The sequence below is a fragment of the Epinephelus fuscoguttatus genome, linkage group LG10 (assembly GCF_011397635.1).
Source record: "Epinephelus fuscoguttatus linkage group LG10, E.fuscoguttatus.final_Chr_v1".
NCBI lineage: Eukaryota > Metazoa > Chordata > Actinopteri > Perciformes > Serranidae > Epinephelus > Epinephelus fuscoguttatus.
The window spans coordinates 33322931-33349753 of NC_064761.1; the positions used below are offsets into that span (position 1 = coordinate 33322931).

The window sequence follows — 26823 nt, forward strand, 5'->3', positions numbered from 1 at the left end:
GAAGCCTCAAACTTTTAAACTCGCACACAAGCTGAGTTGCAGTCTCTGGATAAATTTAGACACTTATTCCAGTGATGTCACGCAACAGAAACTCCCTTTCAGAATTTGTGTTTCTGGACAGTTTTTGTAACCCAATTAGAGTTCCAACAAGCAGAACACACATGAAGGGCACTGCAATTACGATTGGTGGCGGTCCCAGCGCTAAGTCGTCTCCATCAGCATTTCTCTCCGTTCCTGGCCCATGCACACACAGGTTTGTCTGTTGCTGACGCAATGGGATTCAAAAGGAATGGTTAGTAAGGCGCCGGTGGAAGGTTCACGACCCGAAATGCACCACTGACTCAAGAAAAATGTGTTTTTCTAGCTTTTACGTGTGGCTGTGTGTGCGCACTGATGCGAGTGTGTTTTCTTTATTCCTTAGTGGTGAGACCAGTCACTCACTATATTTTCTGTCAGCTCCATTTTCTGGCAGAGGCGCAGAGACCAGTCACGGAGGTGTCGGTGACAGTGCGGCTCAACACTCTCATTTTCCTCCCCACTGTGCTCCCCGCTGTACAACTTTATTACAATAATAATTCCACTGGCTACATGAGGTATGTGTGGTGTGCACTATAGATTTTCTGTGTGCATTATAACTCATCATCTGGAGGATAACAGGCGCACACTGTGGAGAAGATATAGCTATTTTCTGTCAGTAGAAAAGTAAAAGTAAACATTGTTGAAGATTCTGCTCAGGTCAGGAGTGGTTTCTTGTATTTTTATATCTTTTTATTACATCCCACGACTCTCATCGAGAAAACCAGCATCCATGTCAGCCTGTTGCTATATGTTTCCTCAAATTTATTTCATATACTCGGATAATTTTAATTCATTTTATGGCGTGTTTGTTTTGTGAATTATGTATCTGATCACAGATGTCTGCAAACACTGTTACTTTAGTCATACTTATTTTAACTACCTATCACTTGTACTGTAAGCTGCTGTTTTGTTTAAAGTAAACTGTATTTATTGTTGTGTCTTATGCAAAGCTGAACATTTTATCTGTATTATTTAAATCACAAATTAAATTATTGTATGTTAGCAACACTGAAAAAGACCACTTTTTCCTGTCTCCAGAAATGTGAAGTTGTTAAATTTGTATGACTTTTTAAATACATAAAACACAGCTCAAAGTATAAATCAAAAGTTTACACAAAATTATTTATTTACAGTTTCTTGTTCGTACAATAATAGTAGATTTCATACAATACACAATTTACACATAAAAACTCAGAGAGAAACGGGCTCGGCATCACCATGCAATAGTTAAGCGCTTACAGAGTATTATCAGGAGATCGTTGATGTAATTCTTTTACTGGAGCTCGGGGAGGCTTCCTGGAGCACAGTGGCAAATATACAACTCTCTTCGCAAACTCCAAAAAGTGGTGGAAAGGTCTCAAGAATGACCTTCTGAATAAATTATGATCTCCTTGAGACCATCTGGACTGTACAGAGGAGAAATGGATTAATCTGTTCATGCTTGATGAATTGTCGGTGGTTTCTGGTGGATTGAGAGGCTTTTCTGCCCTAAAATTAAAAAGGGCTGGTGAGCGTTACATGTACCCACTGAGATTCTGTGACAGAGAGGTGACATATGGTGAAATACTTTGCAGACTTTTTCTTAATTTTTAATGTTCACAAACACAACCCAAGTTTAGCAAGTCTAAAGGGGTAAAAAGTCCAATAGAGTGCAGTAGGAATGAGTCTAAAACCTGGAAATGAGTTGGCATTTTAGCACTCCTGGTTTCTTTGTCTCTTTTTCGGTTAGATGCCTGAAAAAAGGTCTGTTGTTTACACAAGCTTAAGAGACTTTAATGTTTTGTTCAACAACCTAAAATATGCCAGTAAATACCCCACTTGTAAATGTATATGCCTTTACATGTCTTAAAAAGATGGTTGCTAGCAAGGGGCTAAATGAGACCACAGAACACCATCAAGCCAAACACGACTTTTCCAGCCTCATGGTGGTGGTGACCTTGAAGTCATGCAACTATATTCTAGGTTGTTTATAACCTAACGTTAGCTTTTTATTTGTGGCGATTGCATTTACGCTCCATAGATTATGAAAGTGGTGTTAATTTGTGAAGATTATCTTGCTAAACAAAACATGTAAGTATCATAAACGTATGTTTGCCACAGAACTTATTTTTTGCGATAATCCAAACTCCAATGGAAAAATCCTATTTGCTTTTTGACGAGATAACAAGGGCGACGCTAACTTCATCATCCCTGCAGTGCTCTATTGTAAAGCATGCGAGATTTCAGTACTGATAAGTATATTGTATTCATTAAAGGAATTGTTTATTGCTCTGGTACACCAACTTGTTTACTTTCTTTTCGAGAGTTAGACGAGAAGATTGATACCACTCTTGTGTCTTTACGGTAAATATAAAGCCCCAGGCAGCAGCTGGTTAGCTTAGCTTAGCATAGGAACAGCTACTGAGCTAGCTAGGCTTTGTCCGAATATAAGAAAATTTACAAACCAGCGCCTTTAATGAGCAAGCTGAATCTTGTTTATTTTATCTGTGTAAACACTGAAGTTTAAAAAAGACAAGTCGTGGCCTTGCCATGCTACAGCTAGCATGGCTAGCCGCTCCCCTGTTTCCAGTCTTTATGCTAAGCGAAGCCAACAGGCTGCTGGCTGTAGCCTCATTAAATGCACAGAAATGAGAGGGATATTGCTAATGAACTCTCTTTAAGAAAGACAAAGCTGATTTTCCTCAAGGTGTAAAACAAAAGTAACCCTTTAACCCATATACATGATATTAACATTTAATTCCTGTAAAATGGAGCGGTTGCTACTTCTACTGCCAGTTCAATGAGATTTCCTTTCCATGCAGTGTGTTTTATCTGTTGGATTCAAGCTTAAACTCACTTTATTTGATTCTAAATACTTTGGAAACTTTTTCTTAAGTCATTAAACCAAACATTGCAAAGCTTCTTTAATCTGCTTTGAAGTTACCCACAAGACAAAATAACTGTTTGGAGAGCCTGGCTTACTTTCCCATGCAAAGCCTTACATAATGGTTTACTATTATTGTTACCTTGTCTTTCAAACTCCCCTGATAACTTCTGCTCATGAATAAGCCAATTCTTCTGTCAAAGCATTCTCCTCAAAAAACCCGCATTCTTCCATGTGCAACCACTTTCGGAGCCTGAGATTCTGTAAGTGATGGACTGTGGGGCCAAAGACCACTAATATTTTCCCTTCCCTTTTTTCCCTTCACCAAACAGTTCCCCAAAAATGATTAAATCCATCACGAGATAATCTCGCTCTTATTTCTCTTGATGTCTTTGGTCTAACATTTCCTCCAGTTGCTCTACAGCTGTTGGGCCTCCTCAGCTGACCTCACACAACCATTGCATTTTTACAGGACTTATCTCTTCCCACACCTGGATTCAATCATCATCTCTTTTTTTTCCACAGGGTGGATGCTACATCTGCTGCGGGGAGATGTTTGTTTTCATCTGGAGATCTGAACCGTGGAGTTGCGGACGGCCCACAGGCCTGTGATTAGAGAGGTCAGTGATAATGGCAAAGGTACCACGTGTTGTTGCCCGATACTGCTCTGTCTTTGAGTGTTTTTCTGGAGTGTGCTGCTCATATACATAATGGGGAGAAATTGTTTTTCGATGTGGGGCTAAGCACAAGTGTAAGGTTACAATATATAGTTTGCATTTATACATACAACTTTACATTAGCACCTTTTAGCACACATTAAACAATAAATCTGTTGTACATTAGAATTAAAAATGTCATTAAGCTTAAATGAAGTTACCTGTACAGTGGGCTGGTTGCCATTTTAATTGTAAATATGTGACCATAATCCTCTTGGGCTCTGTATAGTGTTGATTACTGAACTTCATCCTGTGTAGGTGGAAATTAACTGTTGGCTGTTTGTGAAAGTCAGGAGCAAACTGTTTAAATAGTTCCCAGGAGATGCTGTAATTTATTTTTCTAATTAACAGCAGGCTTATATTTACTTGTCATGCTCTCCTGGTTTCTCCACGGACCACGGTCCCCCCTGATATGGTTTTGGATTAGTTCAGCTTGGAGAGCTTTTCCCATGGGTCTGCAAGTGCCCGTTTTGCAGATAAACAAGTTTGGTGCCTTTATCGCAGAGGGAGGTTTCTCCCCATCACCAGCCTCGATTAAAATAACCTAATATATGTTTTCTAAGTCTAATATTCTGTCTCAGTATCTGCAGTATCAAGATGTGTACTTTAAAGGTACTTATATTGTCACAAAGACAAGATTTATAAAAACATGGCCAGTAAATTCACAAGTGTGTTACTTTTTAATTATCAGTCTCATGTGTAAGAATCATACAGTGGGTTTTGTTAATGAAGAGAAGGCTCCGCTGAGAGTTTTAACTCCCTCTTACAAGATTGCTCTCTGAAATTGAAAAGATTACTGTGGTGTACAAATTGTAAAATGAACTGAGTCATGCAGCAAAGTATGAAAAGGTTAATAGATTCTACGCAGCTCAGAGAGTTGAAGAGCGATTACATAGCAGTTAAATTATTTGCTTCAAATGAGTCCTGTGCAAGATCTCGTACACCTCAACCGCACTATCTGCCACACGTACTGAAGGAGTTGTTGCTTTAGTCACCAGCAGCACTTTTTACGTACTGTAATAGTTTGTTACATGCTGATCATTCTTAAGTTAAATTATATAGTTATTGCACTTCAAGATACAACGGCAGCTCACAAGCACATTACCCAAAAACAACAACGAAAAAAAAAGTCAGTTTAGACCCTGAAAGAGTCTCTGTAATGGTTTCTGTGAAAGTGAGATATTTGGAAATATATATTTGAGTAACATTTTCTTTGGTGGTACTAATTTGGAATGTGCAGAGGACAAAAGGAAATTATGTCATACCTCTCAATCAACCATCCACATTTCAGACCGCCTGCCACTAGTGGCATCCATGCTTGTCTTGGCGGAGGCCTTGGTCTTGCACATTCTAAGTAGGTGTGAAAGGACGTTTGGCTGAGTCACAGTTGGCAATGTGGCATGCAAATGAAAAACATTAAGAAGCATGACTGAAAACATCCTCTGTTCCCTGGGTGGCATGCCTCACCCTGCTGCATGCGTCTGTTTTGTGCGAGCCTCCTCTTGGTGGAGAGAGTTTCCCAGTTTGTAGAAAAAGGGCTCAGTGTCTGCTGCAGACGACAAGGACCTCAAGCTGGTTTCTTTCTGATTGTGAGGAGAAGTTCGGTGGAAAGCAATGGCCAATTATGAAGTGTTTGGGGCCTGGCATAGTATTTACGGTTTCTGGAGGTTTGGTTTCAACTCAAGCGTTGAGAGATGTCAGCAAAAGAAAAATACCCACCATGGGGAAAGTGGAATGCCACAAATTGGAACTATAAAAGTTACGTTCTCAAACGTCAATTTAGTCTTTTCATACATAAAAGTAGACCAAAACTAATAAAGCAAATGCCAGTCACTGCGTTACATATAATCAAATGATTCATGTCTTTTAGGAGGGAAAGGAATTAATAATTGACATACCAAAGCCTTCAAGTAAGTATAAGTCTAATGATTATCTTCTATAAGTCTCTTTGATTTTGCTGAATTGCTGTCTGCCTCAGTTTCGTGGTTTCCATATTCAGGAGGGAGTTCATACCCATCAGCAGACGGCCGACTTTAACTTTCTCATCTTGGTGACATCATATCAGTCTTGACAAAAGACCTACAAGTGAAAAAGAAAGAACATATAAATTAGTGTGATATTACTGTCACTATGAATGCTAATATTCCACTATTTCTGCAGATTTGACTGTATTCTGAATTTGATATGGATGGTGTAAACAGCATATTTCAATTACATATTTTGAAATAGGCCTTTTTCAGAATTTAGCATTTTCTGATTAATACGTGGAATATGCCGGTATGATTTGGGTTTTTATCGTATTCTTTTTATATGTATACAGCACATTTGGAATATGCATCTCATTTGGGGTTTTGACTGGTCATTTCTGTGCATTAGCATGGATAATTTGTACATAGACCAACTCGGCAACAGTTTGCAAGGCTGGTGTACGCCCAAAAGAAAAGCCCACATTTCTGGTCGGAAGAAGAAACACATCTACTTTTAAATATTATGAAAAACTTGGCTATCAACGGGTTTTTGGGTTTGGGCGAATAACAAAGGAACGAAAGAGGGAGGCTGTGTTCGTATGGTCCAACAAATCTGTCTCAGTAAGGAAACTTTGAAAAAAAATCCCAATTTGATGCAAAGAAGCAAAATGAAAAGCCGCCGCACCTTTTCCACTCTTCAATATTTTGACGCATGTTAGGGCCCAATAATTTGTGCACATGGCTGCATGTATAAAGGATTATTAGTGCAATATTCATTTTCATTTGCAATGTAAACAGCTTAGTGGGAATATTGTATTTTTCAGAATAAGGGCAAAAAATGAAATATTTTGTGCATGTAAATGTATTCAATGATATCTCATTATCTTATCTGAACTTACCTACCTTGAAGCATCTATTGGCGTTGCTGTGTGCGCATGGACACTCTCCTCCTGGTTGTAGAGGTGACTCTGCGACTCTGGGTCCTGCCCCGCTGCTCTGAAGGATAAGCCACAATCTGAGAGGGTAATCTTTGCACCTGCAGACCCTCCGACTCCCTCATGTCCCTTGCCATCTGAGACAAAGTCTGACCCGGGTTGGTCTGCAGACGTTGGAAAAGGCTTTCTCTGCTAATTTTCCTCTCTGGACAACTGAAGGTCAACGCCACCCCAGAGTCTGACTTCATCTCCCTGGAGAAACCATCTGAGGTGCCGTCAAAGCAGCGGCCTATAGCGATCTCCTTGGCCACCCTGGGGTTCTGGTCTGTGACTGTGTAGATGCCATAGTTGTGTCCCAAAGGATCAACAGGGGCTAGCATGGTGAATCCATGGGACTCATTGTTGTGAGCGACTGGTGGATGTTTGATGAGATACTCCTGCAGGAGGCTGTTGGTGCCAGTCCGGCGACAGTTCCCCTGTGGAAGGACTGATATGATGGATCTGTCAACCTCAGCTTGATCAAACAACATGCCGCTACATTTGAACTCTACACAGGCTGCTGAAGTGTTGGCCTCTCGCATGTCCCGGGTGCTGCGAATGTCTCTTATGCCATAAAGTTTGCCTTTTGTTTCCCGGTGTGTTCCTCCCAGATTCCTCGACCTGACCATCACTTCCTTCTGTCCATGGATCTTGACCTTAATGAAGCATGCTCTAAACTCCTGGGGATTAGGCCACCAGGAAAGGTAATCTCCTGTCCAGGTTGTCAAATCATTCTCCTCAAAGGGAACAACATTGTATTCATACTTGTCCTTTTCCACTCTGAAGAATCTGAAATGATTTGCATCAAAAGGGGCGTTCTCACAACCTATCAAATTCTGATAGGGATATATTGGCCCATTGGTCTCATCAAGATTATTTTGGTTAGGCTTTGCCAAGTTGATTCTGAAGGCTGTTTTCTTCAAAGCTGGATCTTCGTGATCTGAGCGCTGGTAGTCTATTTTATCCAGATATGGCTGAGATACTCCAATGATATTTGGATTCATCTTAGGGGAAGAGGGAGCTGCCTCCAGTTCTTCCCCACCCATCATTGCTGTGACATAAGCTGTGTAAGCATCGGCCCTCTGGGCATCACAGAAAGCTGGTAAACAGGCTCCGTTGGGTCCAGTGATGACGCTGTCAAAACGCCCCCATGCCCTCGGATTAGAAGAATAACCAGGTTTGGGTTCTAGGTTTATCAAGCTGATCACAACACCCTCCAGCTGTTCACTAGGTAGGAATTTGTCACTCATGTAGGCACGGACTTTGACGTAGCAGCGTCTGTTTTCAGGCACGTCTAAATTGAAGAGCCTTCGTTCTCTGATCTCCATGTTGCCTATGAGGAATGTGCGCTCCTCTCGTTTGCTTCGCCCATGACCACCAGTAGTTGTTGTGGTGTAGGAGAAGCCACTCTCCTCTTCCCAGACTCCTGTGTCTGGATTTAAAGACCACAGTTTCATTTTGGGAATGTGCTCTTGCATTTTGACGTGCTGCGTGTCGAGGAGGAGTTGAACAGCTCCAGCTCCGAGCATCTCCTTGTTGGTCTCATCTCTGAAGTCTACAGAGAACATGCCATAGGTCCTCAAAGGGAGCATGTCACCCTCATCATCAACAAAGTTGAGATCCCCAGGGGCCGCAGCTGCAGTGGTGATATTTCTTGGGTCAATGAATGTGACGCTTGCTTTCACAGTGCCCTCATAGACTTCTCCATTGTCCTTGTGGAAGGAGTTGGGTGGAATAACCAACTGACCAATGGGGTCTTCCCCTTCAATTTCCCCTAGGTTAATAGAGTTGGTCTCTCCAGCATTGATATCAATGGGTGTCTGCTTCCTCATTACCTTCACATCGTGGTAGATGGATCCACCTTTCTTATCAAGGATGAACACCTTAGGAGTGTCAAGAAACTTCTCAGTGGGGTCAACAAAATTTACCACTAATCTCTGAGTATCAGGAGTAATTTGCAATGTGAAACCTCCTTGGTATCCAGTGGTACCCACCCTCTCTTTACCAATGTACATGTGCCCAAAACGCAGAGGCTCACCATTGTCAGCTGTGACCACTCTGCCACGAACCAGCACAGTGGGCTGCACACACTTCTGACAGCTGCATTCTGACACAGCCTTGATAGGGAGGCTGTAGCTCCCGCAGTCAATGATCCGACTTTCCATAGTTTTGACCCCACAGCAGAACCCAGCTCCATCTCTGCAGCGCATATCAAAGTCTAGTGAGCCAGCACATTTGTTGTGAGGACAACGGCCAGCGTTGTAGTGCATTGAGTCAGTCCCTGGTTGAACACAGTCTATCGGCAGTCTGATGAGGTGCGTCTCAGGGGTGGGGTTGCATGCTGGCTTTCCTTTTGCTGTGAATCACACAATAAATTGTGTTAAATAAGCATTCACACGACACATTATAAAAGATAATTTGGTCATCTGATACACATAAAACATGAAAGACTTTTTCTCAGTGCCAGAATGAACAAAGACTTGACATGTTAAAGACGCAACTGTTGAAGTTCTGCCTTCTTTAACATCTTGAAAGCCTCTCAAATCTGTTGATTGTTATTATAAAATTGTGGGGTACTGGATAATTGTATATCACTGCATGAGTGGAGTAGGACAATTTGTGACGGCCCTTGGCCTCAAGACCCATTTCCTGCTGAATTGGTTGCTGGGTTCTGGAGAGCAGCTCATTAGGAGTGATGGCTGACACCTGAGTTTGTGTGACTGCTCATCTGTTTACATAGATGCCTTAGCAGTCGGTCTCTTTCTCCTCTCTGGGTTACCTGGTTTACTGGTACTTAAGTTTCTTCATTCACACATTGCCAATTAACTGACCTCATACCTAATTTAACTTTAAATAAATGTATTCTACTGTGAAGAGTCATTTAAGGTCTCCACAATTTGTCCTGCCTTAGACCTGAATCATGACAAGTGCATAGTGAATAAATTGGAACTTGCCTACTGAGTATTTAAAAGATACTATTTCTGCCCTTTATGCAGACGTGGATGCACAAACACACACATAATTTATGCATATACACACACACAGTGTCTGCATGGCTTGAAAGTACCTGTGAGTGGCCAAGTTGGACTGTGAAATGTGCATGAAAGGGTAATTAGACATGAAGTTGAAGAGAACATTTATTTACCAACCATCCAGATGGGAGTTGGAAAGAAAGAATTTTTGTTCACCGAGACATTGGCAGAATAGTCCGTGTGCATGATATCATGGTTGAGCTTATAGTCAAGTATCCCTGTTAAGCTCCCAATCTCCCAAGTAAGTCTATAATTGCAGACACATGGAAGAGCGTGATGTGTTTGAAACACCATTACTCTGCTGCTGATGGCCATTACCATTACTCTACTGCTGATGGCTTAACCATGAGGGCCTTGAGTTTTCTTTGAATTATGTACCTCCTAGTCACCTGTGTGAAGTGTGGTTGACACATTTTATGGTAAATCACATTAAACTTCTGTGTAGTGTAAAATGTGAGAAGAACCTGCACTGTTAAAAGAGTGGGAGTAAGTTTTTCTGCTCTGAGGCGCAGGTGTCCTGCGCACATATAGCGTGTCCTGCCATAATGGCTTTTGGAGTGCTGGAATTTGTCAGTGGCCTGGGATAGATTACTTTAGCACTCTTCCATGAATACCTTGTCCGTTAATCTGTGTCTTAGCTAACATGCACCTGAAGGATATAAGCAATGTGTAGCTCTCCCACGCGGATGTGGAAACGCATACTTGTCTGACTCGGAGAGAGAAAAGAAACAGGATTTATTTGCAATTGTGGATTTCGTCTCAACACCGGGTGTTCTGGAGAAATTGGGTTTGAGGTTTTACAGTGTCCAGAGCCATTGCACACAATAAAGCATCCCTAGGAAGCCGTAGCTTTGACCAATGTCAACATAATAAAAACGTACTGCTCCATGCGCAGCCAGGTTATGCGAGCCCTGATATTTTTATTTTCCTATTTTCTTTGCCTGTAATAGTTTTTTTCCAGTGACAGACAGTCTATTAGCTGACTTTTCTCCCTCGCCCAGCTGTAGGACACTGTGGTTTTGTTTGAATCCCTCTTTATGCATGGACATGGCTTGTGGATGACTCGGTTGGAGCTTAGCGCTGACATGCCCCTTAAAATGTGTATTCAAGCTCTGGGGCAGCTGCTCTTTATACACTAAAATAAATTGCGGTTGTTTGCTTTTTGTCAGCGGTTGTACTTGAATCTGTGCAGAACTTTGAGTACACACGTCATTGTCAATGCACTGGGATAGCAGCCATCCCGAGCAATAATCCCTGTGTGCCACTATCATCATAGTAAATTATTTTCTTTCCAGTCTGATGATGATGAATTATGGTTTACATTACATCACTGACTAGAAGGGAGCTTTTGTATCTTTTTGACAGTGAGAACAAACTCAGACCAAATAGAAATGTTTTTCTTCACAGCTTTGACGTATGTAACAGTTTACTAGCACTAGCTTATATCATCAAAACTGTCATCAGACCAGCAGGTTAATGTGATTTCAAGCACTATCCAATAGATAGTGAGATCTTTAGCTATGCGACTGATGTTACGAGGCTCAAGATACATACCAATCACAGTGAGAAGGGCTGGAGAGGACTTGATGCTGCCTGCAGGGCTGCTAGTTTTGCAGTAGTACTCCCCTGTCTGCTCCGGCTTTAGATCCCACAGTACAAGGTCCTCTTCATACTTGTACACTCTCCTGTCCAGCAGGGTCCCATTGTGGTACCTTGACAAATAGTTACAGAGATATTTAAGGAAAAAAAAGTTTAAAAAAAAAAAAAAAAAAAGTTAAAAATGCTGATAGCTGTATACAACAATTTATTAAGGTGTATAAAGTATGTAAAATGTATGTAATATGTTGATGATGTGTCACTTATCACTTAAAAATATGGGAAAATGAGTTCTGATATTGATGTATTAGGGGCCGAACACATGGCGCGTCTATAACCACCTGGAAAACGAAAGGTTGGGGGCTCGCTGGCAGTAGGTTGTATCTGAGGTTGCTAAGCAACCTCAACAAGAACTGGATTGTAGCCTATGTACCTGAAATCCCGAGTGCAGAGCTGATCATCCTTCAGGTGCTGTTTGTGTGTAGGTCTATCATGTGTGGGCATATCGTCCGTGGGACAGATGTAAGGCTCTGGCAGCCCTGCACCAAAATTATCAACTTTTCCATTTTAACTACACACTGATATTTACAGAAGAAGGGAAAGATATCTGTCGGCTGTGATTGGTTGTTCCTCGTCATGTGACGTTGTGCACGCTACTATTTCCAAAAGTTGAACTTTGTTTATCTCAGGGCGCAGCTGTCGCACCCTAAAAAATAGGCGCCTGGGAACGCATGCACATCACAACGCCGTTGCTCTGGTGTTTCAGCGTGCTTGTCGCGTGTCCTCATTGAAAACACTGAATTTAAGCATGCGCTAAACGCGGCATGTGTATGGCTCCTTAAGCTACACTAATCAGTAATAGATATTAGCAATGGATGAAATTAAATGTCCGCCTGGATTTACTTCTAGCGCATCAAAATAAGCAGCTTGGGTAGTGTCCTCGGCATCGCATTAATAACAAGTACACAACTTCAACCCAGGAGACTGGTATGTCTTTCCCATGTGAAACTAAAAGTGAACACTCAGTTATTTTCTCACATAAGTTGGAAGATCCGTGAGTCGACTCGTGACTAACCACAATCTTTTCCTAACCCTAACCAATAGTTTTGTTGCCAAAACCTAACCGCTGACCTTTTCTTGGTCACGTGAGTCGACTCACATGACGTAATGGCGACCCCCTTCTGCGTCATGATTGAATGCAAAAGGTTGTTATTACAGTTACGCAGAGGGCTTTTGCTGAAGCGTCAAGAATATGAAGTAGGGATGAGATCACTTTGGAAATGTTATGTGAAAGGGGTTTCTTCTAGTGATGAACCCAATATCACCCGACTCAGCAGTTCCCCTCAGCCCTTATTATCATCTTACAGCTCATTTTTTTGGTTTTCAAGGCAGTGCTTTATTTCAACTTGTCTGACTTATAGTTCAGTCTCACGGCTTTCATCAATGTTGTTTTTCACCCAAAGCAGGCAGATGTTTTCAACCAAAAAATTGATAACCCCATTGCCGCCCTACACCAAGCAGCAGAAGGGAGTAAGCTACTACCTGGCGAACTTAAGGGAGTATTTGGCAGCAGAAGAGACATGTTTCTCAGGGGCAGTTGGTGACCAAAACCTGTTAAAGTAACTGATTAATGCTGTTTTAACAATAAAAAAAGGAAATTGAATTTTTAGGGAGCTCCGAATATTAATTTCACAATATGTAAAAATAATCACTCTGCTGCTCGCTGTTTCTGTGATTAACTGTGTGCCGGCGCAAGTATTCATCTCACCAGTAGTATTTGTCAGGTGTTGGTGATCCCGTTGCCTTGCAGCACAACATCACTCGTCCTCCCTCAAAACGCACTTTGTCCTCAGGGTGCTTCACAATGTACGGCTTCTCTGTGGAAAGCGGAAAGGAGCAAAACCTCAAGAACTTCCTCTGACTTTTGTGAATGGTGCTGCAGAGTTTTGAGACCTCATAAAACTCAGTCAGACGTTACATTTTATTCTCACATTGGTCCCTGTGCTTATGAAAAATTATTGTTGAGGGGATTACTCTTTCAAAAGCAGCACTGGCCTATTTTTATTTGGTCTCCATGCAACAAAGCAAGTAAGTGCTCCAGACAATGTGAAGTCTTACAATAGGCCAGACTGTTTATGTTGTAGCTTTGTCAATTTCCTGTTTTCTAAAGTCTGAGAATGTGATTGGAGGATTTACTGGCTCTGCAGAATGGTTATAATGACAATAAAGAAAAGTCTTACTTGAAAATGAAAACAGCTCTTTTAAGAAATAGCCAAGAATAACTTAAATTAAAAAATGATACTACTAACTTACTTTGTTTTTGGGTCGATTGAAAGCAGCAGACATCAATAAAACAGATGTTCTTTTAATAGTAATCTTTTTTATTAGCACTCACCGGCTGATTTAAGGACAGCCCGTACCCAGGACAACCCTGTGGTGTTGCTGGAGGAGGAGACAGTGATGGGGGCAAACTTCTCCTTCCTGATGGAGATCAAGGTCGAGCTGGAGGAGCAGATGCCTGTGAGCCTGAACTGACCTTTGGCATCTGTACGGGCACGGATCACCTTGGGGTGGCTGGCCAGCGCCACCCAGGCTCCTGCCACAGGGACACCAGTCACACTGTGGACTTCTCCGTGCAACACGTGGTCGTCACACGTACACTGGTTGCACTCCTCATTGGGATGGCCCTCTGTGCACACGAGCTGACATTTGGCTGTTGGGAGAAAGACAGAGAGGTGAGCACATAACTCACTGAAGGACTGATTATACAACTTTTTACAGCATAGACTCAGAATACCTGGGCATGGACTCTTTCCACACTTCTGTACTTCAACAGGCCGTCCGTTACACTGAACTGTCACTGAGCTCCTCACACAGGTCCTCCTCCTAATCCTGCGGCCTCCACCACAGGTCACTGAACAAGTTCCCCACCGACCCCATGGACCCCACTTGGCTGATCACACAGAGAGACAGGAATGATGTGAGTTTTTTACTGTTATTTAAAACTTATACAGACTGATACAGAAACTTGTTAACTCTCTTGTGCATGGGCGCCCCAATTACAAAGGACAATACATTGAAAATTATTAAATGCTGCAATTATACAGTATTGTGGGCATGAAAATATAAGACACCTGATTATATAGCTACAGTTTAAAGACCGCTGATTAGAAATTGTTCAATCAAGAGCACTTAACTGAGTATTATAAAGTTCTGTTTAGCAGAAGTTCTGATCTGGAGGGTTCACCTTGAAACAGAGGTTACAATATTGTAACCCTTGTTCTATTAGCACAGGCTGAGCCCTCTACTGGACCCTATGGGTAATACAGATGGATTTATTAAGTGACCTGGAGACAGCATTGGAGGTGGGACCCTATTTATTCCTAACAAAGTTGCTCAGTGGCACATGACGCCAAAAAAGGTTTATTTCTGTTGTAAGAAATTACCCAGATTACCATCGCTGCTTCTGCATCATTGGACCCTCAGAGCAAAGGCACTAGACACTTCCGCTAGCCGAGCCAGCTACTTCTGGTTGAGCGCTCCGCTAACTTGAATGGAGATAAAATGATTCAATGTTGAAGCTCCTCTAGACTTTCGAAATGTCTTTGAACCAAATGAATTAAATCCTGAGAGCAATACAAGCCATTTTGCGGGGTTGTGATGCTCAGTCTTTTTGGGCCCGATGGCATTAAGTGATGGACTCAGGAGTTGTAATTCCACTTTCTAACCTCTACGAAAATTGGCTTCAGAGCTCGCTGCTGTTCCTGGGGGTTTGGTAATACTCTCCAATCTAGAGCATGCATTCTCCCGCTGAAATTTGCATAAATGTAGCTGGCCAATGAGGACATACCTATCCAACTTGTGGAGCCCACTGTATATAAGGCAGAGCATAGTAATATTGCTGTCAGCCATCCTACACTCTCTTTAGCAAGGGAGGGTCCCTAGGGAGAGGGCTCTGCCAGTGCTTAAAGACCTATGGGTACAGTGGGTGGAGCCCAATGAATGAACGCCCCACCCCATAACATCGACTCAGCCACACTGATCCTGACTGGCTAAAAGTTAGTTGCCACAGGCAGACTTCTTTATAACTTAGGCGCCTGTAGTGAAGAGGTAGGGGGCCCCAGCCAACACAGTTGGTGTGCAGCCAAACTGGGTGGAGCCATGGCGGATCCTTACAGGGGTAGAAAGACAAGCAAAAGCACACCACATCTCCTGGGTCATCAAGGAGCATGGGATATTGTAGGTGTATCAGTGGGCAAATCAGTCTTTACTGCCGTATATACTGTGGGGTATGTACATATTCAGGTAGACGTGTCCTAATTGGGAGGCTGCATTTATACAAATTTCAGTGGGTGAATACATGCTCGTGATTGAAGGACAGTATTTATCATTAAGTCCAGTAGAGGGCAGAGCCTGTGTTAGATAGAACCATACAGCAGGAAATGGCAAGTACAGATGAGGTGAACAACATAAATCATCTTGTAACAAGGCAATGTCCTGCTGTTCTGCTTCTCATTTGGATGCCACCTGACATGCCACACCCACCCAAACACTGTTGTATACCAAGTACACCCCCTCATGGCAACAGCAGTCCCCAGTGGCTGTGACCCTCCCAGCAGGAAAATGCATCATACCACATCACTAAACAACTGTTTAAGTATGGCCTGAGGAACGTGACAGAGAGCTCAAGGTGTCGACTTGGCCTACAAATTCCTCAGATCCCAATCTGATTGAGAATATGTGAGATGTGCCAGTACCCCACCTCATAACCCACAGGCCTCAAAGGATCTGCTGCCAATGCCCTGGTGCCAGATACCACAGGACACCCCCAGAGGTCCTGTGTCCATGCCTCGATAGGTCAGAGCCAAGTTCCATCTAAGGACGCCCCACCATGGATCAGGGCTACCTCTGGGGTACTGTCACGCCTCACGAATGCTCAATGAGATCAAGATCTGGGGAATTTTTAGGCCAGGACGACTCCTTAAAGGGCCAGTGTGAAATATTTGGCATGGTTTATTGTCAATCTGAATCTGAATCTGAATATTCTACCCATTAATATGTTTATACAAGTGTATAATCGCTATAAAATAAAATACGTTTGGTTTTTGTAGCCTTATAATTATTCTTTATAGTAAGGGCCTTGCTTTAGAGAGGTTGCCTTGTGCCGCCATGTATGTACGGCAGACCGAGCGGACAATCCAGCCAGCCAGAGAACGCGTTTCGCGTGTATAAATGAAACAACGAAGACAGCGGAAGGAAGGAAGAAGGAGGAGGAAACAGCAGAGAGTGTTAGAAGTTCGTCGATAGAGAGTAGTGAAAAGTTTTTTTAGTTATAAAGTTTGCGAATGGACCACACTTACCACGCAACAGGAGAGAATGAACCCGAACCGTCATCTGCGAGGAAAAGAAGACGCAACTTCACTCCTTGTGATGCACTCTCTGCGGCACTTTTCCTCCTGATGATATATCTCCCCAACGATGGTAGCAGTAGCACCGAATCCCATTCTGTGCATTCAGCCTCTCTTCTCGCCCGCTCAGCATCAAACACATGGAGTTCCTCATCTGTATGCTCCAGCTCAAACAGGTATGGCTCTGGGTCTGTGTCCGCTACAAGAAACTCTTCAAAATCGCGTTCAAAGTCGTCCATTGCAGCTACTATAGTCCGGAGATATTGCTAGGCTAAATAAACAGCTGAGCTCTGTTTACCGGCTACGCTGTCAGTCAGTGTGCGGGCTGGAGATTGGTGAGATTAGATAGACCTACTCCTGAAAAACTCGTGCGCAAGGCTTTTTGTCCCTATGAGGCCACCGTCATTTACCCGACGGGAGGGGTGAGTGAGTGAGCCCTGCAATCTAGAATTTGACCACTGATGTCACTGTTTTCAACCCATTTTACACACTGGCCCTTTAAGCTCTTTGTCACGAACAGTTTTGCCATGTGGTATGGTTCATTGTCCTGCTGGGGGCCCTCTGCCACTGGGGAGTGCCATTGCCATTGGTTTGCAACAGTTGTTGGGTTTGTGAAACGTGTCAGGTGGCATCCACATGAATGCCAGGACCCAGGGTTTCCCAGCAGAACATTTTATTGTAATAAGATGGTCAGTGTCATTCAATCCAGCCACCAGTGGTTTTAATCTTTTGGCTGATCAGTGTATAGCTGTGAGGAATTCAGCTTTAGAGGTGGAATGACTTTGGTGAATCAAATTGTATTGTTTAGTTCAATGAAAGATTAGTTTTCTGTGACTATGTAGTGCATGTACTTTGGTGCTGGTTCAAGCTGTTCTTTTCAGTTCAGTGCAAAACGAGACTATACATGAGGTTATTTTCGTTTCTGTGTTTCCGTTGCTTTCACAGTCTTTATAAAGGCTTTAAACAAAGACATAAGGTAATGTGTATCACAGCTGACCATGGTGCTCCCAGTCATGAGTGAGGAGCTTCAATGCTAAAAGCTAAATCTCATGATTCTCACCTGTACATGGAGGGTTGGAGCACTCCCTCCTTTCTGAGTGGTGACCCTGGCATGCTGGCACCAACAGGAGAGGCATGGGCTGGGTGTTCACACATTTCCTCTGGCGGACTTGAATGCCCACGTCGTCACAAACTGTGGTTGAACAGGGGCCCCACTCACTCCAGTCAGTCCAGTAGCTCTGCACTAAACCCACACATTGAAGAAATGAGTGAGACATCTTGAGCAAAGCTGGGATTATGTCTTACTGTTTGCAAGCAGAATCAAGACTAGGAAATAAGAAACACATTATTTCACATGGCAGGCAGTAAAAAGCATTTACACTGGATGATGCTTTGCTGTAGCCAGCTTATGTGCATGTGAAATATATATTCATGCATGTGTTTGGCTAAATGTTCATGTCTGTGAAGGGACAGCTTGCACATCCCTGAACAGCTGTCGTCAGAGCTACCTGGGGGACACTGAAAGCGGACGTGGTAGTTGGAGCAGATGCGGCCCTGGGGCTGTTCCCTGTTGATGCACCAGAAGCCCTTCTCCAGACTGGAGTGGACCACTTCTCCGGTGTCTGCCGCTGCCACCCAGTCTGTAGTGCGAGCCTCCATGGCCGTGGGCCGCGCACAGACCCTCTCCCTGTAGTAGAAACGGATCGCCTCCAGGCGCTCATAGTCTCCATTCCCTCCAGGATGGTCGATGTTGAACCAAGACGTCCACTCCGTCACGCCTGGAGGCACGTGGAGGGGAGACATGGATGAAAACCAAAACCACTGAGCATTAGAAAAAGCCAGAAAGAAAACAGTTCTCAGGGTCCAGAAATAAGGAAGGGGAATGGGGGGGTTGGAGCTGATCTTACATGGAGGGGAGGCATGGGTCAGAACCAAGAGAAAGCAGCAGAGAAAAAACAGCAGGGATGGGTTACAAAGTTTAAGAGGAGGTCTGCTACCACCATTTGAAACTGACTTCATACACCCCAGGGAGCTTTGCATTGTCCAGGTTCTTTCCAAGCCCCCTCGCCTTACTGATGAGGCATATTGTCTGATTTTTTAGTCTGCTGCATGTTCTGAAACCTGAGCATGTCCTCAGGAGAAATATGAGGGATTCATAACTAAAGAATGTGTTAACAACACGCAGATGATTTTTTTTTTTTCGTTCACGGAGTGATACATCACTCTGATAAATAAAATTCTCTTGTGGACTGCAGGGTGCACTGAGGTGATGGGACAATAATCTGGACACAGACTAATGCTGGTGCACTTGTGTTCCAGAAAATGGATGTCAAGTCATCAAAACCTCAGCTCCTACTGCTGACCGCGTTAATTAACGTGACAAATAATCAACTTCCTGTTGTTTTTAGAGCACCGGTGCACACCTGTCCCTCTCATTTCACACACTTGTCTGTTGCCTCACAGTTTGACATGCAATCAGCTCTGCGTGTCGCTGCTGATGGATTGAGTACCTGTTGTCTGTGTGTCAGTGAACAAGTTGAGGACCACTCTCCTGCTCCGGTCTGACTGACTCCTGCTCCTCACGGGGCCTGCAAACAGGAAGGAAAACATCTGGATATATAAGCAGCACACAAAAGGCGATTCAATCACATATTTTATATCAATACATGTATTCACTTCTCCTCTGATTCCCTCAGAAGCCTATTTTTAGTTAGTTAGTTAGTTTCAGTTTCACTAATACATGATGCCAAGATATGTCGGGGTTCTATGTATGTGCAGGTGTATGTGTGTGTGTATTTTTAAAGTTAAGATTCTACTGAAAATGGGGTTTTCGTCAGCACCAAAACTGGAAAAAAGAAAGTGAAACAAAATGATCAAAATCTGATTAAGCTCTCTTATACTGTGTGTTATGTTTGACAGCAGCTTATTTCAGTATTCGTACGCACGTTCACACAACCATGTGCACACGGTCGTGGGCGTGTGCACACTGATGCAGTCTGAGCACGTTTTGCTTTTTCCCTCACGGCATGAAGGCTCTTCTAATTACACGCCCTCCCTCTGCACTTTATTTTTTTATTCTCTCCATTGTTTTATTTTTGCTCATTTCAGTCACAGGCCTTCGATCCTTTTGATGTGCTGAAACAAAGACGAGGCTTCTTGGGCGACTCAGACGGGAGAAAATGCTAAAATGCTATTACTTTCTCTTTCTCCTTTTGGAAGCTTTCATCAGTGTGATTTCTCCACTTCCATCTCCTCTTCCGTCTCCTCTCCTATCTGCTCCTTTTCCATCTCTTTCTGTAGATTTTTCTTCCTGCTGCTCCTCCTGTTTTGATGACATCTCCCCTCTTCTTTCAAACTGTGGAACATCCTCTCCATCCATCATCTCCCCCATGCTCTTTGTCACACATCTTTCCATCTTTCAGCTTATTGTCTCCCCCCCTGCTTGTCCTCCTCCAGTCCTCCCTTCTCTTGATCCATCAACAAGCAGCCGCTGCTGAGGATGCTAATCAAGCTCCAGCTGTGACAAATCAGTGCATGCAGTCATCTGTTCACCAGCGGTCGAGCCAGAAAGCTTCACTTTAACTCGCTCCATCACCTCTCGCAGAGCACACACACACACACACACACACACACACACACACACATTCATACTTTTATGCAGCAATCTTTTGCTTGTTTATTTTTTTATCTTAATGATATATGATTATAATGTATATGCATACCATATGCACACATACAGCATGCCTGTATCACTGAGTCATTCTTACATCATGATTATCATCTTTCATGCAAGTGCCTGCACAACAGGTTCAGATGAAGGCAAATGTTGCCTCATTAGAAAGAGAGAGATATTCAGCCTGGCATTCGTTTTAAGTTCGGCTCTGTCAGTCATGAAACATGCACCGTGACATGTTTCCCCTTGTGCTTTGAAGTTTAATGATTCATTTTTCCTGCAGAACTACTTTTTTATGTTTAAAAAAAAAAACGGCAGTTATTTGCTTGACATTTAATCTCAGAGTTTCATTTAAGCCATGCGGAAAAAAATAAATGTCATAGTACGCAACAGAAACAAAAAGTAGCTTATGTAGCCTTAGTGTGTGTGTGTGTGTGTGTGTGTGTGTGTGTGAGAGTGTGTGCAGTGTTACGTGCAAGCACTTAGCACATTCGGAGAGACACCGCTGAGTTTATGAGCAGAGACTCCCAGCACAGAGGCCAGTATCGATCCCAGTCCCCACTGGTTTTTTACGGCTCACTTCAGCTCTTTATTGTAAAGCCAGCACATTTCTTTCAACCCTTTTGATAGATTTAGCAAAGAAGGATAGCGGCTCAACAGAACAAAGATCCACTGTCCAAAAATTTATTACAGAAGTTTTAGGGTAACACAGACAGTCAGCTGACCCTCATGGTTGTTAGGTTTTTTTTATACCCCTGGCTTTAAAAACCATTGATAGGTTTCCACACCGGCTTTGACTCTCTGATACACTGGAATAGCTGGATAAACAGAAGCAAATGCTTTCACACTGATCTGCTGGGCAGATGTTGCTCTGCTCGCAGGTTTAGTTTAGTAAATCAAATCAAATAGTTTTTCCACCCTTCTCCTTTTTGTCTCCTGGATTCCGTGTCTGTCCTGATTACATCTCAAAAGACAGTCTTTCTGCCACTGGACAGAACATCTCTGTTGTGTTTACATTCTGCACGCACTAATGTTCACTCTGAGAACTTTAAAACCCTTTCCGAGGCAAAGTATTCAGTAAGCGGGACTCAAACACCCCTTTTGTTTCACTTAATTAACACTTACTTTCAAACTTGTGGCTAATTAATTGCCCTTCCCCGCTCTGAAGCTTCCATTTATTTCCAAGAAGTATAAAAAGCAGGTTTCCTGCACTCGTTGCATAACATTTCGTCCTCGCTCACACCAAAACAAAGGGAGTTCACAGCACACAGTATTTGGCTCCTGATTATCATTTCAAGATGTTTGACAATGAAAACAAAATAGCACACGATTCTTAGAGTTTTATGGGGTGACTAACGGTTTTAGAAAGTTAAAAGAGGAAACCCAGATTAGCTTCAGCACAAGGCAAATGTCGGGGCAGTGACCTCAGTTATGGTTGGTATGAACTGGCCCGGCTCCCCTTGGCGGACTCACAGAGCTTATTGTGCTTTTGAGTGGCATGTTAACACTTTATGAATTTTAAAAGCTGGGAGATTTTATTGGGGCACTGCTTCATACGGCTGGTATGTGAGGGAATTTACCTCATCAGGGAGCAAGTTTTTCAAGCCAGAGGGAGCGAGGTTAGAACTTTTGATTTCCTCTTTAGCGCTAAAAAAAATCCACCTTTAAGTGCTCCGCTAGTACAGTATATCCTGTTTGTCCTTGTTCATGTGCTGTGTGGGTTTGGGTTTGAGTTTTGCTGACACAGATGTCTGTAGAATTTTGACTTTTTACAGCTAAGTTAACAAAACCAACGAGTCCTCCAAAATGACAAGATGTGCCGTCCCTGCCCTCTATGGGATGCAACGTGGCCCTGAGTTCCTCAGCCAGCTGACAATCTGCAGCAATAGTTTCAGTATCTATTTCTGTGAGCTACAAGCGAATTTTGCAAGAAAAAACACAGATGTACCTTGTCCAAGAGAACAATCTACCATTGAGCAGCAATGTCCTTACACTAATTTATGTGCAGTAGTGGCTGGACGGTAAGTCTACGTGGAACAAAGATGTTGATGCCAAGCAACCAAATGACACCTTGATGTACGCTTTGTCAGTGTAACAACATCACCTGACTTCCTCCTTTGCTCTCATCATAACTCCTAAGGCTGCCCGAGGTCTTCGTCACTTGAACGTCACTTGCTGAAACACCTGATGCTGTCGTTCTTCTTCAGAGGACGGTCTCGCCCTTGTGGGTTTGGTTTTGTGCTTTGCCCACACAAATCTCTTTACGATTTTGACTTGTTGAGCTCATATAGTGAAATGCACACACCTTTGTATCACTTTTCTCTTGCAGTTTCACCTTTGACCTGAACCCTGCCATGTGACGGCTATTATAAACCTCAGCCAGCCTCGCCGCGACCCTCGTAAACCACGGACAAGGTAACGAGATACATTATAGTGGCACCAGTACATTAGAGCAGAGCTGCATCTGTGGGCTGGTTAGCATCTCAGTTCCACATATAGCCACATGGGAAGCACCTGAATGCCAGACTATGTCAGCATCATGTCTGAAACTTAGCTACTGGATTACTTTGTATCCCACACTGCAGTCATTGTCATCTGTGAGTCTGTTTTGACAACTGCAGTGCTTATTTTAGAAGACTATCTTTGGGTTTAACGATTTACGTCACAGTGGCTCGTTCTGAAATACAGCCGGCGTCCTTATAGCCAGGCTACACAAAGGCAAATCCTCTATTAATAATCACCAGCGGTATTGCAAGAGACAGCTTCACTTTTGAGTGGGAGTTTTCTGCCTTCGCCAGAATCTAATAAAAACGCTGCTGAAGAGAGGAAGAGGAGGAGGGGGGGTTGGAATATGGGACTTTATGAAGTTGCACCCAGAATGGTTTTAGTCAGATTACAGTATGGTTATGCCAGATGTATGTTGGCAGAGAGACAAGGCTTAAATAGAAGGTCTGGGTCCTGTTTATGATATTCCAGGTCCTTACAAGAAGGAGAGGACGTGAGAACCCCACCCCTCCCTGTGTTATGTAACCTATTGGACAAAGTTAAGCTCGCTAAGAGAACGAGCTTGTACAGTATTTGTCGACGAAGTCTAACATAGCGGCATTTCACGCATGAATTCACTGATGTGAGTGTATGTGTGTGTGGGCCTGCGTATGTGATGATCTGTTTGCCATGTCATATGGAAGCTGTTTATGTGTTTGGCTAGCGTCTTAGCTGAGGTGTGTGTGGTTGCAGAGGAGTCTGCTTTTTCTCTCTAGATCTATCTCTCCCTGTACCCCGGCGTTCTCAAAAAAAATCCAAGTCTGATCCCGAAAACATCTGTACCTCATTAAAAACGGCAATTTTGTCCCTGACATTAACTAATGATGCAAATCAACCACATGATTTAAGGATTTACAAAGGTATAACAAAGGCTTTGTGTTCTCAAGCATTTTCTCCCCGACGCTATTAAAAACAAGACTGGGCAGAGTTGAGTTATTTCCGCCTTGAAAATATCTGGAAGTCCTTGCTTGAACCTCTGCACCTGTGCACACAGGTAGACAAAGCCAGGAGCTGGAAATAGCTCAATTGAAAGCAACTGATTAGTCCTGCAATAAATAATATCTTGGCTCGCCCACACACACATGTACACATAAATAGAAGAAAATAAAGAAAGATGTGAAATGGCTCGGAGGTTGTCATTAATGGGAATTTACGCCTTTTTCTTTGATCCATTGTAATCCCTGTCTCAGTCATTAAAGTCAGCTGGCCAGACGGCGGTGTTTGGAGCAGACAGTGGTCAGCATCTGGAGAACTAGCCCCTCTGTCTGATTCATAGCAGCCCTCCAGCTGCTGCTCACATACACCACCTAGCTTTCCTTAGGAGCAGGAGAGAAGATCGCCAGTTAAAGAGGGCAGATTACCGTAACAGCTTGGAGCTGAAAGCAAGTCTTATGCTAAGAGGTGGTAATGCCACAGTGTACCCCTGTGACTTACAGTGGGCATCCGGCACCAGCTGCCACCTTCAAATAGGAAAACATCTCGTAAATCTGTAAGCTCCAAGGTGTGCGGAGAGAGTGACAGAGAACAAGGCGAGGAGAGAGCGTTTGACGGAAGGAGAGCAGGGAGGACTAGGTGGAGAAAGGCGAAGGAGGGGGTGTGATGGAGTGAGGGAGAGACAGAGGGGAGAAAGGTGGGGAAAGTATTTGTGAAGAAATTCCTGTGGGAGATAGATTAAAGAGAAAAGAGGAACAGATGAAGACAAATGGATAGTGGGAGACAGTGGTGGACTGAATGCGGTGGGGGGGGTGAGACCATCAAAAAGTTAAGAGGAAAGAGAGACACGCCGGCCAAGTTGACGGGAAAAAGGGGACGGTAAAGCCATTTTACCTGCGCTCTTTATCCCTCCTTTTATTCCATTTTCTCATTTAGCCGAGTGCAAACCCAGCAGGTGGGAAAATGTGTTGCCTGGTTTGTGATTATTGCTTCTTGTTTCCAAGGTGACTGGGTTTATATCTTTAGGGACTGCTGGCACTGCAGTTGAGGGTAAAGTGAGGACAAAATGCACCACCTTACTGCAAGATGTGGATGTGCAGCTAAAGGAGCGTGGCGAGTGTAAAATTTTACAGTCCATTTTAAGGCCGGCTTTCACTCGCGGCTGTAACACAGTGTTCAGAGTCAATCTGAATCACCGTTTATACATTTACCTCTCCTCCTCAACAAACCGTCTTTGATATACTCATCAGCAAATGGCACACAGCCTCTGTGAGACATTTACGACTTCTGAGGCCTCCAAGTCCAGCGAGATATGGAGACCATTATGGTTTATTCACACTCGTTTGCTTTTGTGAAACGCCAGCTCCTTTTCTTTAAAAAGAAAAAAAAAAGTTAATAGGGAGCAGCTGTAATGTGGACAGAAAGTGACAGCTTTGGAAAAACTGCTGCTGTTGGTGTCATTCAGGAAGAGTGGCAAGCTTTCACAGTGATAAGAGCGTAATTTGGGGGAGAAGAGACAGAGCATGAAACAGCCCTGGAGCTGACGGTCCAGCTCAATAAAAACAGTAAATAAAACTGAGTAAAAAAAGTGAGTTTGAACTGGCTCTTTGTGAGATCATAAAAGTCAGAGGAGCACTCTGGCTGCGCCGAGATACTAATTTTTCCTCTAAAGCACGCCTTCTGCTTGCTGACAGTGGCAGTTTGTCAATATGAATACAAAGTGTGTGCCACCTGAACTTTGAGCCACCGGCAGCACTTTCACTGTCATCAATAGAGCTTTTTCAATGTTTAAAATAAACCACAGCGACCTCCTCCTCCTCAACTCCTCGACTCCTCTATCACCACGTGTTGTTGATTAGCCCCATGGTGAAATGTGCTGGTGACTTAACAAAAGAGATTAAGACTACTGAGGTGGTCTATAAAATAACACACACAGCCAAACACACACCCTTATCACATCATGAGCTCACCACCACAGTCCTCCCGCTCTGACATCCTCAGGGAAATGCCGTCAACTTAGAAAACTCCACAGTTATGTCAGTTGCTGTGCACATGTGTGAGCAGTCATACACTGGCCCTCTGTTAGGTACAGTATGTGATTACCAAAATGACAAGGGAGGACAAAATTCACCGTAATACTGGCTGTGTTTTCAGGTATCATTTAGCTGTATCTTTACATTTAAAGTCATTTTTCTGTGTGTAGCATCCAGTTTTAAAAACAGCAGGGATAAGAGATGAATTTTCAGTCTTCACCTACCTTGGCCCAGAGCCACTGAAGCCAGGACACACAGCAGGAGTGCCACCTTATTTAATTCCAACATGGTACCACACCTTCAGTTACAGATGATTTCTTGTTCTTCTCTGATCCCCTACAGAATTAACATACATTTAAAAAATGAAAAAAAGGTTGATTCTTCAGATACAGCTGAGCGTAGCCACTTCAGTTTGTCAGGTGTGAGTGATGCTGCTGGTCGAGCAGAGCAGAGCCGCTGCTCTTTTCTCTCATGTGAGTTTTAGTTGCTGAGTTGGAGACAGGAGCTCAGGCGTTTTTAAAAGAAGGGGCATCGGGAGTGCACACCAATCCAGCCCCTCTCTGCTCACCATTGGCCAGTGAAATGTAACATCTGGGTCCCCCATATCATCTTCCAAAAAAAGGTGAGGGTATGGTGGGGGTAGAGAGAGGGAGGGAGGGGAGGGAGGGGAAGGAGAGTGTGCGCGGGTGCTGTTACTGAAAATAAAAAGGTGTTTTCCTGTTCGTCCAAGCAAGAGCTCATAAGTTTTGACTTTTTCGCAACAATATTTTCATATTTCTTTGATTTGTAATCCTCTTGTGCTCCAGGGTGGTTGTCTCTATCCACGGAGCAGGTGTGTGCGTGCGTCTGTGCAAATACAGAATAGTTTACAATATTTCTGAATGCTTGAGAACCTGTTTCAGTTTTGTTTTTTATTATTTTTGACTTATTTTCAAAATATATGAAACTGGTTTGAAACATCATTTATGACTTTCTTACCGTCCATGATCACAACTTGAGGCTCGGC

General features: G+C 43.3%; 1 protein-coding gene across 2 annotated transcripts; it reads right to left on the bottom strand.

The window, feature by feature from the left end:
• Nucleotides 1-1187: 1187 nt before the first annotated feature.
• cilp2 (cartilage intermediate layer protein 2) lies at nt 1188-26328 on the bottom strand. Of its 2 annotated transcripts, none has more exons than XM_049587335.1 (10): nt 26042-26328; nt 19145-19222; nt 18143-18412; nt 17695-17877; nt 14024-14179; nt 13622-13939; nt 12995-13103; nt 11185-11342; nt 6528-8954; nt 1188-5736 (listed from the first exon to the last, which is right to left on the bottom strand). In XM_049587335.1, the coding sequence occupies exons 1-9, from the start codon at nt 26103-26105 to the stop codon at nt 6538-6540; spliced, it is 3753 nt and encodes a 1250-aa protein (XP_049443292.1). In that variant the 5' UTR covers nt 26106-26328; the 3' UTR covers nt 1188-5736; nt 6528-6537. The 2 variants fall into 2 exon arrangements, with proteins under 2 accessions (XP_049443292.1, XP_049443291.1); XM_049587334.1 differs by having other exon boundaries at nt 6524-8954.
• Between the last annotated feature and the right edge of the window lie 495 nt (nt 26329-26823).